At 37.7% G+C, this 18,331-nt stretch overlaps 1 protein-coding gene across 2 annotated transcripts in view; it reads right to left on the reverse strand.

Annotated features, from left to right (window-relative positions):
• Nucleotides 1-870: 870 nt before the first annotated feature.
• The window catches only part of PRXL2C (peroxiredoxin like 2C), a 36,365-nt gene continuing 18,904 nt past the window's right edge, over nt 871-18,331 (reverse strand). For both annotated transcript variants that reach the window (XR_002073614.2, XM_019423410.2), the window contains one exon: nt 871-1,194. Coding sequence is in view for 1 of the 2 variants with exons in the window: in XM_019423410.2 (XP_019278955.1) it covers nt 1,190-1,194 (5 nt within the window). In the remaining variant the exon portion in view is untranslated. The remainder of the gene's footprint in view (nt 1,195-18,331) is intronic.

Below are 18,331 nucleotides of genomic sequence, written 5' to 3' on the forward strand. Positions count from 1 at the left end.
TAAGGATTTGATATTTGTATATAGTGCAAAATAATCACCACAGCAAGTCTAGTTAACATCCAAGTAGGTCTTGTTTTGAACAGTTAGATACTACATGGGAGTTGTTTTCTTGGCTCCCTAGAATTAAAGAAATTCAAGTACCCTATGACATTCTATTTATTTGAGCGTGGCTTATCTAAATGTCAAACTAAGACTGAAGTGCCAGGAAGTTCACTTACATCAGTTCATTTTCTTTCAACTACAAATTTAGTGTTTAGACTGGAAATTCTAACAAAATGCATATGATTCCAATAAATGAGGGAAAAATATAATAAGTACAGATAATTACACTGTTTAAGCATTTTCACATTTTACAAACAGAATTTTATGCTTTTGTTAGTATAACATTGTTAAGAGAGAAAGTATATAATTACAGTTTGTAAATTTGCAGAAATGTCTCACATTCTTGGGAATAGGAAATCCATACACTAAGTACACACACTGAAATTTTATTTTATTTTTTTAACGTTTATTTATTTTTGAGAGAGAGCACAAGCCGGGTAGGGCCAGAGAGAGGGGAGGATACAAAATCCAAAGTAGGCTGCAGGTTCTGAGCTGTTAGCACAGAGCCCAATGCAGGGCTCAAACTCACCAACCTCCAGATCATGACCTGAGGCAAAGTCTGACACTTAAACTTGCTCTCACACATCGAAATTTTAAACCCTGTTTATATTTTCTTTTTAGGTCATGTTTAGGTAGTGACAGAAAAGTGGTCTTTCTACGATATTTGTTTTCATGTGTGGCACTTCTCTTGAGTAATTTGACTCTTACTGACATTTAATAAGCTAATCTCTAAGCTCTGAGAAATTGGCCATAAGAAATGTAGTTCAGTTTGCTTGGTTGATTGGTTAGTTTATTGTTCACTGTTTGACCATTGATCATAAAATTTTAGAGCTTGAAAGCACTTTAGACAATATTTGGTCCAAGGCTGCCATTTCACAGTGAGGACATGGGAACCCACAGAAGTGACAGTGCAGGGCTGGAGTGGATACTGAAACATTCTTCAAGATTCCAGTTGTCTTTCCTTGACTTGTCTGAGCTTAGAAAACAGATGCATCTGGTTATAATCTTCAGCATTATGGGCAGCACAGTGAAAAGCAAAAGAACTAGGGAAGAAGTTCTCCAAAATATTCCTTTCTCCTAGGTAGATTCACCCTGAAAAGAATACAATTATAGAAGATTTTTTAGATGTATATTTTAGTTAAGTCATACTCTGAAAATTTGAAATCTTACCCTAAAATTAGTAGAAACTGGTCCATAGATACATTACATTACAATTTCAAAGGATAGAAGACCTGGCTGTCTCAGTCCCTAGAGCATGATGTGACCTTTGATTTCAGGGTTGTAAATTGGAGTTCCATGTTGGATGTAGAGAGCACTTAAAAATAAATATTTTTTTTAAAGTGTTTATTTATTTTGAGAGAGAGCCAGGGAGGTGCAGAGAGGGAGAGAGAGAGAATCAGAAGCAGGCTCCGTGCTGTCAGCATAGAGCCCAGCGCAGGGCTCAATCCCACAAACTGTGAATCACGACCCAAGCCAAAACCAAGAGTGAGTCCCTCAATGACTGAGCCACCTAGGTACCACTAAAAGTAAAATCCTAAAAAAAAAAAACTTTTTTTTCAAATTACAGTAAGTTTCAATTTCAAATAATAAGTGAATTACAGCTTTAATTATGTGAAGATAAGTAATTTTCTTTAAGGTCAAATTTCCATAAAGCTAAAGGGTTTAGGTGGCAGGTATATGGGAAAATAGACACTGAAGTCTTCACTAGCATATTTAAAAAGACTGGTTTAGGGGCACCTGACTGACTGAGTCCATAGAGCATGCGATTCTTGATCTTGGGGTTGTAAATTCAATCCGCATGTTGGGTGTAGGGATCACTTAAAAATAAAATCTTAGGGGCGCCTGGGTGGCTCAGTCGGCTGAGCGTCCGACTTCGGCTCAGGTCAGGATCTCGCAGTTTGTGAGTTCAAGCCCTGCGTCAGGCTCTGTGCTGACAGCTCAGAGTCTGGAGCCTGTTTCTGATTCTGTGTCTCCCTCTCTCTGCCCCTTCCTCACTCATGCTCTGTCTCTCTCTGTCTCTCAAAAATGAATAAACGTTAAAAAAAAAATTTTAATTAAAATAAATAAATAAATAAATAAAATCTTAAAAATAAATAAAATTTAAAAATAAAATGTTTTTTTAAATTTATTTATTTTTGAGAGACAGCATGAGCAGGGGAGGGGCAGAGAGAGAAAGGGAGAGAGAGAGAATCCCAAGCAGGCTTCATGCTGTCAGCATAGAGCAGTGTGGGGGCTTGATCCCACCAACTGTGAGATCATGACCTGGGCTGAAACCAAGAATCAGACATTTAACCGAATGAACCACTCAGGTGCCCCTAAAATAAAATCTTAAAAAAAAAAAAAGTTGATTTTATTTCATTGGATATTCTGGTAATCTCAGCATTAATCTGAAGTCCTCCATATTCCTGACCCTGAGACTGAAAATCTCTTAGAATTGTAAAAAGGGGAGAAAATGAATATTTAGAAAGCTACTACCACATGCTGGACACAGTGCTAGGGGTTTAGATGCCCTGTTAGATATTATTGTTTTTATTTTGTGGGTGAGGAATCCCTCATTTGACAGGGCAAAGCAGTTATCCCAGGTCCTGCAGTGAGTTTGGTTTGAAAACCCAGGGCTCTTTCTTGGGGCCAACACCATTCTTCATAGGTTGAGGACAGAGTTTGGAGGGATCTTTCCTTGCAGGTAGGTTTTGAAATAACCTGTAAAGTTATATAAATGTCATACATTTTTATTAAATTTGGGGACCTCAGACCACATGCTACCATTACAGATTTTTAAAACAATATTCCTGATGTTAATTTGTTTTTTTATTACGTACACTTCCTCCCACACAATAACAACAACGACAACAATAATAAATAATGTCATGCTGGTGTGGAAGAGGCTAGAGAATGGTGAGAATTCTGGTTATATTGAGTCTTGAGATCAGAGAACGACTAAGGATGCTTTTACCCCAAAGACTAGGCCTGTGCCAAGGGCACTGACTGAGCAGTACCCAGCTCATTCTCTCTCTCACTTTACCTTTTGAAAAATGCTAGCATGCATTTGACAGTCAGATGTTTAATGTATCAGTAGAGTAGAATTTAGTAATCTTGAGAGAAATGGAAAAGAATGCATGAAGATCAGCACATCCATGCTCTCCTTGGCTAAATGTTTCTCCCAGGATGAAATGAATATACATGCTCATCCTCACCAGTGGCTTCTAAAATCTGGGTCTTACTTTGTGATAGGGTCTTTTTACCTCAAAGATTCTTGAGGTATTTTTCTTTTTCTTTGTTTTTATCCCAAATGACCAAATAATGCATGTACATGTTATTGTATTTTTAAAAAACGTAAATAAAAAGCAGAAATACATACATAGTTGTATATATAAAATTCTTCTTCACCCTTATACCCCAATCCTACCCTACACCTTTAATAGTCTGTATTTAGATTTGAAAGAATTTTTAATAAATTGTTTCATAGTGTGCATATTGTTCTATGAACTGTTTTTTTTTTCTTTTTTACTTAATACTGCATCCTGAACATTTTCCTTGTCTTTATAGCCAACTCCATTGACTCTAATGGCTGCATAGATTTCCCTTGTATGTTTTCCATAATTTATTTTCCTATGGATGGACACTTAGGTTGTAGTGGGGGGTATTATTACAAACAGCTCTGCATTGAATATCCTAACATATGTATATCCACAGGAGGTGGAATTGCTGAATCGAAGAGTGACCACTTTTTAAATTTTGATAGACACCAATAATATTTTAGAGTACTTGTTTCTGCACATCCTTGAGATCACTAGATATAATCAATATTTTTAAGTTTGAGAATAAAAAGTAACAGCTTACTGTAATTTTCACTGCATTTCTCTCATCACTAGTAAAGCTGAACATATTATAAAGTGCTCAGTATATTTTCTAAGAATTTCTTATTCATGTTGTTTGCTCATGTCTCCATTTGTTTTCATTTTCTTTTAGATTGGTAAGAGTTGATTATATATTATAGATATCAGCTCTTCAGTCTTGTTGATATTACTTAATCTTTGTCATATTGCTCTGTTCATGTTGCTGCACAAGTTGTATGTGTTTTAATGTCTGATCAATTTTGCCAGTCCTTTTTTTTTAAGATTTTATTATTTAAGTAATCTCTCCACCAACATGGTATTCGATCTCATGACCCCAAGATCAAGAGTTGCATGCTCCGCTGAACCAGCCAGGTGCCCCTTACCAGTCCTTTTTTTAAGGTTTCTAAGTATTGTACCTTATTTTTTGTGTCCCAATATTTTAAAAGTATTCTTTATTTTCTATTTCTTTCAGAGATGTTGCTATATTTAGCTCTTTAATCCACCTGGAATTTATTTGGAGGATATAGGATAAAGTAGGGATCTATTCTTTCCCAACACTTTTTTATCACATAGCACATCTTTTTCCCATTAATTTGAAATGCTACCCATAAATATTTACAGTTCTCAGTATATACTATGGCCTGATTCTAGTCTCCTTTCTTTTTTTATTTGAGAGAGAGAGCACGCACACACATGCATAGGCACACAGAGAGAGTGGGGAAGGGCAGAGAGAAGGAGAGAGAAAATCCCAAGCAGGCTCTGTGCTGTCAGCACTGAGATCATGACCCGAGCCAAAACCTAGAGTCAAATAGATGCTTGACCAACTGAGCCACTCAGGCGCCCTGAGATTGTGTGCTTCTTGATGAACACAGCATCACCAGTAAAATAGGAGAAAAATAGTTACCCTGAATCCAATCAAGTCTTGAGATCTGAGTTCAGCTTATAGGACATATAAGGGGGAGGAGGGAACAAATTAAATGACTTCTAAGAAAACAGTGTAACATGTGAGACTTTTTACAAAGTCTGTCTCTTAAACAGGTAAATGTCATGGGAAAAAAACTGAGGTCAAGTGGATGAGAAGATGTGTGGTAAATGAAAAGAACCTTAAGAGCCATAAAACCAAATGCAATTCATAGTGTCTGGTCTGAACAAACCAGCTATAAATGACATGTTTTGGATAACTGGTGATATTTGAATATGGACTGGGCATTAGGTGATATTAAGGAAATATTGTTAAATGTTTGGGGTATGATAATAATGCAATGATGTAGAAGAATGGACTTATTCTAGTACTGTGGACTGAATCGTGCCCCACCCCTTCCCAGCCCAATTTATATGTTGAAGCCCTAACCTCTAATGTGATGGTCTTTGGGGATGGGGCCTTTGGGAGATAATTAGGTTTAGATGAGGTCAAGAGGGTGTGGCCTTCATATTTTGATTATCATTCATATAAGAAGTAGAAAAGAGATGGCTCTCTGTGCACCATATGAGGACACAGTTAGAAGGTAGCCATCTGCAAGCCAGGAAACAGAGTCCTCACAAGGAACCAAATCAGCCAGCGCCTTCATCTTAGACTTTCCAGGCTCCAGAACTGTGAAAAATAAATGTCTGTTGTTTAAACCACCCAGTCTCGGGGTGCCTGGCAGTCTCAGTCAGTAGAGCATGTGACTCTTGATCTCAGGGTTGTAAGTTTGAGCCCCACATTGGATGTAGAGATTACTTAAAAATAAAATCTTTAAAAAAAAAAAACTCAAAAAACCACCCAATCTATAATACTTTGTTATAGCAGCTCAAGTCAACTGATAACTGAAGAATTTATGGATAAAGTATTTGAGTATAAAGCTTTAAAATGGTCTAGTAAGGAGGCACCCGGGTAGCTCAGTCAGCTGAGCATCCCACTCTTGATTTCAGCTCAGGTCGCGATCTCGTGGTTCATTTGGTCAAGCCCCACATCAGACTGTGTGCTTGCTGCACAGCACCTCCTTGGGATTCTCTCTCCCTCCCAACCACTTGTGCATGCTCTCTCTCTCTCTCTCTCTCTCTCTCTCTCTCTCACTCAAACAATTTTTTAAAGTAAATAAAAGTAAAATGGTTCAGTAAGTATATACTCTTTATCTCATTCTATCTATCCATTTACCTATGTATTTATCTATAAAACAACTATGGCAGAATATTAAGAATTATTGAATCCAGGTAATGGTTATTTCTTTTTTCGTTGTCTTTCTACTTTCTTATGTTTAAAATTTTTCATAATCAAAGCCAATTTTTTTCTCTATATTCTCTATATTTTCAAGATTTTATTTTTAAGTAATCTTTACCATGCTCTACTTACTGAGCCAACCATGTACCCCTATATTCTTACATATTTTAAAATTCTTTCGGGGCGCCTGGGTGGCGCAGTCGGTTAAGCGTCCGACTTCAGCTCAGGTCACGATCTCGCGGTCCGTGAGTTCGAGCCCCGCGTCAGGCTCTGGGCTGATGGCTCAGAGCCTGAAGCCTGCTTCCGATTCTGTGTCTCCCTCTCTCTCTGCCCCTCCCCCATTCATGCTCTGTCTCTCTCTGTCTCAAAAATAAATAAACATTAAAAAAAAAATTAAAAAAAAAAAAAAGATAAAATTCTTTCTGTGATTTTGTCTGGGATAGTATTCAATTTCTAGATTAACTTGAAGAAAATTGATATATTTAAATATTGAATTTTTAAATAGGAATTTCTTAAAATACTGATTTTCTGTAATTAAAGGAAAAGGTATAAGAATACCTGGCTGGCCCAGTGGGAAGAGTGTGCGACTCTTCATCTTAGGGTCATGAGTTCAAGTCCCACATGGGGTATAGAGATTACTTAAATAAATTAAAACATATATATATACATGTATACATACATATATGTGTATATATATATATACATATATACATACATGTATATATAAATAAATTAAATAATAATAAATTAATAATAATAAATTAAATAATAATAATAATTAAATAAATTAAAACCTATATATACATGTATACATACATACATGTATGTATGTATACATGTATATATGTATACATGTATGTATGTATACATGTGTATATATATGTATGTATATATGTGTGTGTGTATATGTATATGTCTTTGAATTTATTTAAGTCCTTCAGTAAATAAACCATGATACATTTATTATGAGCATGATTTTGTGTATTGTTCCTGTATTTTACCACTGTTACTAGGAGAAGGTACAGCCTGATCCATAGGAATGCAAACTTTTTTTCGTTAAACATACACTTCCAGCTTCTTTTGTTCACAAGGGAGATAGTATTTTAAATTACTGTCCAGACTAATTTCAGTTCCTCCTCCTGGCTTCTTACAAGGCCCAGAGGCCTACTGGGGCAAAAGAAATTATACCTATTACTGTCTGACCAAAGCAGAAGCCACTACATCTGGGACACTTTCATTTCCACCAAGGCCCAACAGAACTTTGAAATTAAACTCTTTTCTTTATTTTAGTCTTGAGTTTTGGGCAGTGCAGTCTCTCATCACCTCATTTTTGTAAGTGTAAAGGAGGCTCTTATGAAGATTTATTAACCTTATGTTCACAGTAAGCTCTGGGGGCACCATAAGATTGTGATTTCAGCTATAGTAATTTCCAATGGGCTTTTAAAAATTTGAAATATAATAAACATGTTATAGAAGCAAAGATCTGGATGTTAGTTCAGTGAGTGTTAAAAATATATACCCCTGTATAACCACCACTCAAAACAAGATACAGAATCAATGATCCTTATAGAAATACCATCCATGCAATCATAAGCATGATTCCCTGTGTCAAGCCCGTGTCCAGACAATCCCCCATGCCATTCCAATCCATCTGCCACCCTTCCCTTGCCCCTGCTTGCTGCTCTCCACCTCTGACATCCCTTTGGCACTATACCTCAAGTTTCTGAACCTTCCCTCCCACCCAACATGACTGAATGGGATCGGCTCTGCTGGCTCGGGTCTTGGTCCTCTTCCTCAGACATAACTAGGATACAGAATTCGCAGACCCAAGCTGTCCCTGAGTTTGGCCCTTTCTCCTGGCTGCACCCCACCAGGCCTCCTCCCAGGGGGGCTTGGTAGCGGTAGGACAGAGCATGCTTCAGGTAGGAATCAGCAGAGATAATCAGGTAATGTGAAGCAGCTAATAGCCTCCTTCACCTTCACTACACACATTTGTCTTTCCAATTGTTGCAGGACAAGAAAGACATCCTTTGTCTGACTCTGCCCTTATCCACACAGTTAGAAGTAAATTAAAGGCATCAATTTCAAGTCACTTCTGTAGCTGTAAAAGTGTAAAAGCAATTTATTCTCTATCTCCTGTTGTGACTGGGAGAATATTCCCTGCAAAGACTTTGGAAGAGAACTGGCTACCAATTCCAATATATTGGGTGATTTTTCTGTCTTTTTGCTACAAATTTTCCTGTCTATGAGGAGGTCCTAGCCTAGTCTTGGTTCTCCCTCTCACACACTGTTTTCCATAGGAGTAGGGAGGGCAGAAAAGAGTAAACACATAGATCTATAGGTTTCAATTTTGTTTGTTTAAGTTTATTTTGATTTTTAAAAATTTTTTTTAACGTTTATTTATTTTTGAGACAGACAGAGAGAGACAGAGAGACAGAGAGACAGAGAGAGAGAGAGGATGAACAGGAGAGGGTCAGAGAAAGAGGGAGACACAGAATCTGAAACAGGCTCCAGGCTCTGAGCTGTCAGCACAGAGCCTGACGCAGGGCTCAAACCCACGGACCGTGAGATCATGACCTGAGCCGAAGTCGGATGCTTAACCGACTGAGCCACCCAGACGCCCCTATTTTGAGAGAGAGAACGAGCACACACAAGCAGTGGAGGGACAGAGGGAGAATCCCAAGCAGACTTTGTTTGCACTGTCAGTGCAGCTCCTGACACAGGGCTCGAACTGTGAGATCATGACCTGAGCTGAAATCAAGAGTCAGATGCTCAACTGACTGAGCCATCCAGGCAACCCTCACAGATCTATAGTTTTTAATTCTTATAGGGTAGGAGGTTTTAACTATCATTTTTTCCCTCTTCAGTGATACTAGAGCACAAATCAACAGATTAAGTTGGATTCTCCATTAACTTCATTGTTAAATGCAGATTCAAGTGAGTAGGGAATTGCTTTATCCAAAGTTAGGGGCTTTGCAAAGATAAAAACAGCTGGAATGACCCATAACATAGGCAATCAGCTTCTAGAAATTGTCCATAAAAGTGAGTTGTCATTTAATAATATTTCTGGAAAGAAAAATTATGTTTTCACATTTAATGTATTAGCTTAATTTTTTTAGCTTATGCATTATCAAATATATTAAAAAGAACATGTTTCTGACTTAAATCTAGCTGCCAAAATAACGTTAAAATGTATTTGGAAAATCCAAGTGAAGATGGGCGCCTGGGTGGCTCAGTTGGTTAAGCATCCGACTTCGGCTCAGGTCATGATCTCGCAGTTTGTGAGTTCGAGCCCGACATCAGGCTCTGTGCTAAAGCTCAGAGCCTGGAGCCTGCTTCAGATTCTGTGTCTGCCCCTCCCATGCTCATGCTCTGTCTCTCTCTGTCTCTCTCTGTCTCTCAAAAATAAACGTGTAAAAAAAAAAAAAAAGTAAAAAAAAAAAAAAAAAAGAAAAGAAAAGAAACTCCAAGTGAAGAGTTTGCAGATCAAACTTGTCTTTTGGCCACCATGTTCATTTTCTGGACCGTGCTCCACCCTGCTCCATAGTAAACTTTCAAGATGGTAAATCTGATCATATTTTATCAACTAAAATGTTCTCACAGCCCCTTGCCCCATTTAGAGAGTCTTGAATTCATCTTCTGGACCATCCTACACACTTATATAAGAGTCATCTTTATTATTATTTTATTTTAGTTTGAAAATGTCAAACCTACAAGTTAATCTAGGGGGGAACCATCTGAGAAAATGTTACAGACATCATGACCTCTATCTCCTAAAAACAGGAACATTTTCCTACATAACCATAATGTCATTGTCAAATTCAGGAAACTTAACATTCCTTGACAATACAATTATCAAATGTTTAGTTCATCTTCACAATTCACCAATTGTCCTAATAATGCCCTTTATAGCATTGGTTTTCCCTGACCCAGGAAGCAATCCTTTTTCTAACAATTAGGCTCAGGATGTGTACTTTTGCAGGAATTTTCTACTGTGATGGTGCATCCTTGCTGTGTCAGGTAAGGAGGCCCAGGATGACAGTTTGCCTTATTCTGGGTAATTAATGAACTTTGATCACTGGGTTCATTAAGGTGTTGCCTGCCAATTTTTCCCACTATAAAGGTATAACTTTTCCCTTTGTAATTAATAATTTGTGGGGAGATAGTTTAAGACCACAAACTTCCACCCAGTGATTTAGTACACATTGAGGATTCTGAATCAGTTGTTACTATAATGGTACAGATAGTGACTTTCTAATTACGTTCTACATTTATTTATTGACTTTCTATAGAAAGAGGAGCTTTATTTTCTCTCCTGTGTATGTATGTATGCATGTATGTATGTGTGTATGCATGTATGCATGCATGTAGGTAGGTGGATAGATTATGGATTTACTTCTAGTTTTCTATAATGGATTATAATCCCTTAGTGTCACTATGTATTTTGATGCTCAAATTGTCTCAGATTTGACTAGTGGGTAGCACTTCATATTAGCTTCTGTGTCCTTTTGACATGTCCCCATCAATTTTTTAGTGCTTTCTTACTTTCTGGCACAAGATTTTCAGGGTTTAACTTGTCCTTTCCCTGCCCTGGAGTCAGTTATTCCTCCAAGAAGGTCTAGCTGTCTTTACTGGGTCATAATATTTATTATTTTTAAAATTTTTTTAATGTTTATTTACTTTTGAGAGAGAGACAGCATGAGCAGGGGAGGGGCAGAAAGAGAGGGAGACACAGAATTGGAAGCAGGCTCCAGGCTCTGAGCTGTCAGCACAGAGCCCAACATGGGGCTCAAACTCATGAACTTTGAGATCATGACCTGAGCCGAAGTCGGACACTTAACCCACTGAGCCACCCAGGTGCCCCTGGTCACAGTATTTAAAAAACACTCAAGGCCTCTGAGAACTGATTCTAGTCTCGTCTACAAAATCTCCTGCGATTTCTTCACTGCCTTGTATGCTCTGCCACATACCCCCTCAGAGTCCCCAAAGTGCCATACTCCCCCATACTCTTGCATTTGCCCATGCTGTAGCGTCTTCCTGGAGGCCCTTACCACCACTTTTCTGTGTGGCTAATTCTTAAACGCTTTTTCACAACTATTTAAGTGTTAACTGATGTGTGGTCTTCTCTGACTGCCTTTGAATCCCAGCCTGACCTCTGCTCCTGGTAGCACTCTCTGTCACATGGTAGGAAAATGGCATCTCATTTGTTTTGTTTGGTTTGGTTTGGTTTGGTTTGGTTTTGAAGTAGCATTTCAGGGTGCCTGGGTGGCTCAGTTAGTTAAGCATCCAACTCTTGATTTCGGCTTAGGTCATGATCTCATAGTCGTGAGATGGAGCACCCCATTGGGCTCTGTGCTGGGCATGGAGCCTGCTTAAGATTCTCTCTCTCCTCCCTTTGCTCCTCCCCTGCTTGTACACTCTCTCCCTCAAAAAAATAAAATATAGTAAAATAAATAGCATTTATTTTTTTAAGTAATATCTACACCCAATGTGGGGGCTCAAACTCACAACCCTGAGATCAAGTGTTGCATACAGTACCAGCTGAGCCAGCCAGGTGCCCCATCTCATTGTTTTAATTTATATTTGCCTGATTATCACTGTAAGTATATCTGATTTCTGTGTGGGAAATAGAAAATAATACTGTTCAAGAAAACAAGAGAACTGGCATTATAAGGCAATGAGGTTTCTATTCTTTGTTGCACTGTGTTTTTAGTTGAGTCTTCTGTAACCAATTAGTATTAACTAATCTAGAGAAGGTTATAATGCAAGACAATTTGATTATTACTTATAAAAATAACTTCATTAAATAGATAATATATCCACCTCAAAATTCAATATTTTATGTATCCAGATATAGTCTATGCATATTCAAGCACATATCTGTTATTAAGTACTCTGTGAGTGGTTCACTTTTATATGTTAAAACAAAATGACATAAGAAAACTTACAGAATGAATTTTATAGTTTTTAATGGAGATATGTGTGATTACACTGCAGCCAATAGATTCTAACTCAATATTAGAATAATTTCTCAACATTAATAAATGAATACATTTTCTTTCCTTAAAGAAGTGGCAGAAAGATACTTTATTTCTCTTTGGTCACAGGTCTCTCTGCCAGAATGGTTCTGGTACTATATTTTAATTTTCCTAACTATACAACGTACATGGATCATTGTTTCTAATACCTTTTTTTTTTGAGGCATAATCCACAGAATGTTATATTAGTTTCAGATGTAAATGTAATGATTCAATATTTGTATATATTGCAAAATCATCACAATAAGTCCAGTTAACACCTGTCACCATATATAGTTACAAAATGTGTTTTTCTTGTGATGAGAACTTTCAAGATCTACTCTCCTAGCTACTTTCAAATATGCAGTAAGGTATTATTAATTAGAGGGGTGCCTGGGTGGCTCAGTTGGTTAAGCATCCCACTCTTGGTTTCGGCTCAGGTCATGATCTCATGGTTGGTGAGTATGAGCCCCAAAGTGGGCACTGTTACTGCGGATCCTGCTTGGGATTCTCTCTCTCTACCTCTCACGTTCTGTCTCTCTCCCTCTCAAAAATAAATAAACTTAAAAAAAAAAAAGGTATTATTAACTGGAGTCATCATGCTGTACATTACATTCCCATGACTTATTTATTTTATAAATGGAAATTGTATTTTTTGACTCCCTTCACCCACTTTGCCTATCCATGCCACAGGCAACCAGTAGTCTACTCTCTATATTCATGAGCTTGGTTTTATTTTGTTTTCATATTCTACATATAAGTGAAATCAGACATATTTATCTTTTCTTATCTAACCTATTTTACTTACTTTAATGTCCTCAAGATCCATCCATGTCAACAGGAAATGGCAAGATTTCATTCTTTTCATGGCTAAGTAATATTCCTTTGTGTGTGTGTGTGTGTGTGTGTGTGTGTGTGTGTTGTGTATACATATATATGTATACACACATATATATTCACACAACACACACACACACACACACACATATGTATACATTTTCTTTATCCATCCATCGATGGACACTTAGACTGCTCCCATGTCTTGACTATTATAAATAATGCTTCAGTGAGCATGAAGGTGCAGATATCTTTTTTGAGTTACTGTTTTCACTTTTTTTTTTGGATAAATATTCAGAAGTGCAATTGGTGGATCTTTTGGTAGCTCTACTTACAGTATTTTGAAGAACCTCCATATTGTTTTCCATAGTGGCTGCACCAATTTACATTCCCACCAACAGTACACCAGAGTTCCCTTTTCTCCACATCCTTGTCAACACTTGTTATTCATCGTCTTTTTGATTTTAGCCATTCTGACAGGTGTGAGGTGATACCTCATTGTGGTTTTGATTTGCATTTCCCTGATGATTAGTTATTTGATCATCTCTTCATGTACCCATTGTCTATCTGTTTGTCATCTTTGGAAAAATGTCTCCAGTACATTATTTATTATTTATTTATTTAAAAACTTTTATTTTTTGGGGCACCTGGGTGGCTCAGTCGGTTAAGCGTCCGACTTCGGCTCAGGTCACGATCTCGCGGTCCGTGAGTTCGAGCCCCGCGTCAGGCTCTGGGCTGATGGCTCAGAGCCTGGAGCCTGTTTCCGATTCTGTGTCTCCCTCTCTCTCTGCCCCTCCCCCGTTCATGCTCTGTCTCTCTCTGTCTCAAAAATAAATAAACGTTAAAAAAAAAAAATTAAAAACTTTTATTTTTAAGTTATCTCTATATCCAGTGTGCCACTTAAACTTACGATCCTGAGATCAAGAGTCATATGCTCTACCAACTGAACCAGCTAGGTGCCCCTTCAATACATTTTTGAAAGCATTTTCTTTTGCTTTGTTTTCCCCTTGTGTGGCACACAGTATTAATTCACAGGAGGGCCTCATACTTGCCTATATAGACATGAGCAACAAAATCTCAAAATCTGAGCTTTCAGTCTACAAAAAGGGAGAGGAAAGTATGGGTTTAAGCAGAAGAAATGATGAACTGCTTATGAGACATGTATGCATGTTGCTTGGAATTATGAGGCTATTTATTTACATCAAATTAGTAAGTACATTCATATATGGCATTTTAAGTCCTTAGGAGTCAAAGTCTGGAAATGTCAGTGATTACAGGCTGCTCTCAGAGTAAAGTTAAATAACAGAGCTGGAATGATTTCTAAAGAAACCTTAAAAGTATTCTGAGTGCTTACCTATTTTTAAAAATGGCATTGTAAGAAGATTGGCGTGATATTAAAAATAATTTTCTAGAAACAAGTTTTACTTCCATAAGAGCTTTGATCAAATACCTCATCATGATGAATAAGGCTAATTACACTTGTGGTCCTTGTGAGCTGCTTTTAAAAATTCATGTGCAAACCTCCCAGCACTCCAGTCTCCTGCCTTCCCCTCCAAGACCTTCAAATCACTGTGAGGTTTTCTGCACCCTGCAGAGGCCTGCTTATCATTTACTACCCTATTTTGTTACTTGCCCTGATGTTCTTCCTGCCCTCCCTAAATATATTCTGAATGATTAAAGGCAAAGATTCTGCTGTTTCTTTCCTTTAAATCTTCCACAATACCTAACATATGATAGGCCCTGGAAAACATCTTTTCCCTGATGATCAGACCGCATCACCTGTAAGAGAGTACTGCAGCACAGATCCCAAACAAGAAAGACACCCCTGTGTTGCTATTCTAGGCAGGAACTGAATGTACAGCTTAGTAAACCTACATGTTTTAAAGATGTAGACAATGCTTTTCTTCCTTTGCATAAATGTAAAACTGTCGATTGCCCTCTCTTTCAACATTTAGGCTATAAAGGCAATTATCAGGGAATAATGTAAGGCCAACCCAATTAATACATCTACAAAATAGGCTAAATACATTGTGTGTGTGTGTGTGTGTGTGTGTGTGTGTGTGTGTGTGTGTGTAAACACAGACACATATATATTCACTTTTCAAAGTACTATACACCATTTAAGAATACAAAAGGTATAAAGAATGACACAACAGATACCCATGTACCCACTATATCACCTAAGAAATGAAATTTTGGGGCGCCTGGGTGGCTCAGTCGGTTAAGCGTCCGACTTCGGCTCAGGTCACGATCTCGCGGTCCGCGGGTTCGAGCCCCGCGTCGGGCTCTGGGCTGATGGCTCAGAGCCTGGAGCCTGCTTCCGATTCTGTGTTTCCCTCTCTGCCCCTCCCCCGTTCATGCTGTGTCTCTCTCTGTCTGAAAAATAAATAAACGTTTAAAAAAAAATTAAAAAAAAAAATGAAATTTTGAGGGCACCTGGCTACTAGCTCAGTTGGTGGAACATGCAACTCTTTTTTTTTTTAATTTTTAATGTTTATTTTTGAGAGAGAGACAGAGCATGAGTGGGGGAGGGACAGAGAGAGAGGAGACAGACTCTGAAGCAGGCTCCAGGCTCTGAGCTGTCAGCACAGAGCCTGACGCGGGGCTTGAACTCCCGAATGAGGAGATCATGACCTGAGCTGAAGTCGGACACTCAACTGACTGAGCCACCCAGGCGCCTCCTTTTTTTTTAAATTTTTATTTTTGGGAGATAGAGGATGAGCAGGGGAGGGGCAGAGAGAGAAGCAGACACAGAATCCGAAGCGGGCTCCAGGCTCTAAGCTGTCAGCACAGAGCCCAATGCGAGGTTCGGACTCACAAACCGAACCACAAGATCATGACCTGAGTTGAACTTGGATGCTTAACTGACATAGCCACCCAGGTGTCCCAAGGAACATGCAACTCTTGACCTCGGGGTTGTAAATTGAGTCCCATGTTAGGTGTAGAGATGACTTACAAATAAAATCTTTACAAAAAATTAATATAGTTTTTTTAAAAAATAAAATTTTGCTAACTCAGCCAAACCCCCTTTCTGTGCCACTCTAATAATCACTTCCACCTTTATCTCCCCAAAGATATTTATTCTCCTTAATTTACTATTTATGATTGCCTTGCATTTTTTTAAGACTGTAAGACATATGTAAGTATCCTTAATATATATTTCTTAAAACATTATGCCACAATTAATTCATCATCCTGGTAATAGACATTTAGGATGTTACCAATTTATAACTATGCCAAGCAATGTTGTTGTGGATATATTTGTGCATTTTATCTGTTTTATAGAAGACTGGCTCTAGAGCTATACATGTTTTCCATTTTCCTAGGTATTGCCAAATTGCTCCACAAATTGTTTTTCCAGTTTATGTTTTATCAGTGTACCCATATCCTCAACACTTGGTATTGTCATACTTTTTATTTTTGCCAAATTCCTGAGTATAAAATGGTATATTATTGTGGATTTAATTTATTAGTGAAGTTGGAAAATTTTTTCATATATTTATTCACCATTTATGAGATTTTTCCCTATGAATTTGTAGTTGTGTACTAACGAATGTGATCTTCCCACAAAAGAGGTCTGGCCTTTGCCCTTAGCTTCTTAATCTCCAAACCCTTGGAATGTCACTCCTGATAGGAATGTCTTTGCCTGAGGTCATACCACACAATCTGATGATATTGTGATTTGAAAAACAGTGGCTTACAAATATTGCACTACTGTATTTCTCTTTTCCTGTGGATAATTAGATATCCCAGGACCACTTATTTACTCTATTCTTTCTCCAGTTATCTGTAGCGTATGTCAAGTGTCTATATATGTTTGTCTGTTTCTGAGCTTTCCATTCTATTACATTCCTCTCTCTATATATGCCCTTCCAGTTTCACACCATCTTTTAATTGCTATGACCTAATTCTGCATTTTGATTTCTCATAGAAGGAGCCACTTCTTGACTCTTGTTTTTTTACGAATGTCTTAGCTTTTGCTCCTCTACATAAATTTTAGAATGAGCATTTCAAGTTCCATGAAAAACTTGGTAAGGATTCTGTTAGGAATCTGTAGACTACTTTGGAAACAGCTAACATTTTTAGAATAATGAGAATTCTTCTCCATGAATATATTATCTCTGGATTTATCAAATCTTTAAAAAAATTCTTTAATAAAGATATACAGTAAAACCTTGGATTGGGAGTAACTTTTCTGTGAGTGTTTTGCAGGACGAGCAAATGTTTCTGATAAATTTCAACTTGATAAACCAGTGATGTCTTGCAATACAAGTAGTACGTGTCGCCACATGAACACAACTGAGCCAATGGTTCTTGAAATTTGCTTTAATATTCAAGTGCTTTGGATTACAAGCATGTTTCCAGAACAAATTATGCTAGCAAACCTAGGTTTCACTGTATAATTTTCTTGTAAAGGTTTAACATGTTGGATTTATTCCTGGGTCCCTTATACGTTTTATTGCTCTTATAAATGTTTTAAAAAACATTTTAATATTTATTTTTGAGAGAGAGAGAGACCAAGTGTGAGCGGGGGAGGGGCAGAGAGAGAGGGAGACACAGAATCTGAAGCAGGCTTCAGGCTCTGAGCTGTCAACACAGAGCTGGATGCAGAGCTCCAACCCACAAACCATGAGATCACGTGACCTGAGCCGAGTTGTAGGCTTTACCAACTGAGCCACTGAGGCACCCCTATAAATGATTTTAAAATCAGTTTTCCTGTTCATAATTAAGGGCTTGTAGCAACTCAAACTAAATTGAATATTGATATCACATCCAGCAACTTATTAAGAATTTGTCTTTTTTTTTTTTTTTTTAGAGAAATAACCCAATTTATTTTTTTTTAACGTTTATTTTTTTTTATTTTTGAGACAGAGAGAGACAGCATGAACAGGGGAGGGTTAGAGAGAGAGAGAGAGACACAGAATCTGAAACAGGCTCCAGGCTCTGAGCTGTCAGCACAAAGCCCAATGTGGGGCTCGAACTCACAGACGTGAGATCATGACCTGAGTCGAAGTCAGATGCTTAACCGAATGAGCCACCCAGGTGCCCCAAGAATTTGTCTTTAGATTAGTTTTGTTTTTCTACATAGACAGTCATGGCATATATAATAAATGAAAGAGTTTTAGTTCTTCTTTTCTAAATCTTATACCTTTATTTGTTTGTTTTGTTGTGGTTTTGCACTGGCTAGAACTCTGGTATAATGTCAAAAACTAGCAGTAATAGTGGGCACCCTCATCATATTCCTTTTTTCAAAGGAAGAGTTATAGTATTTTTCCATTAAATATAATAAATGTTGAAGGTTTTTGGCAGACAGTTTTTATCAGATTGAGGAAATTGTC

This window comes from Panthera pardus, unplaced genomic scaffold (assembly GCF_024362965.1).
Source record: "Panthera pardus isolate Hobbes unplaced genomic scaffold, ASM2436296v1 HiC_scaffold_20, whole genome shotgun sequence".
Lineage (NCBI taxonomy): Eukaryota > Metazoa > Chordata > Mammalia > Carnivora > Felidae > Panthera > Panthera pardus.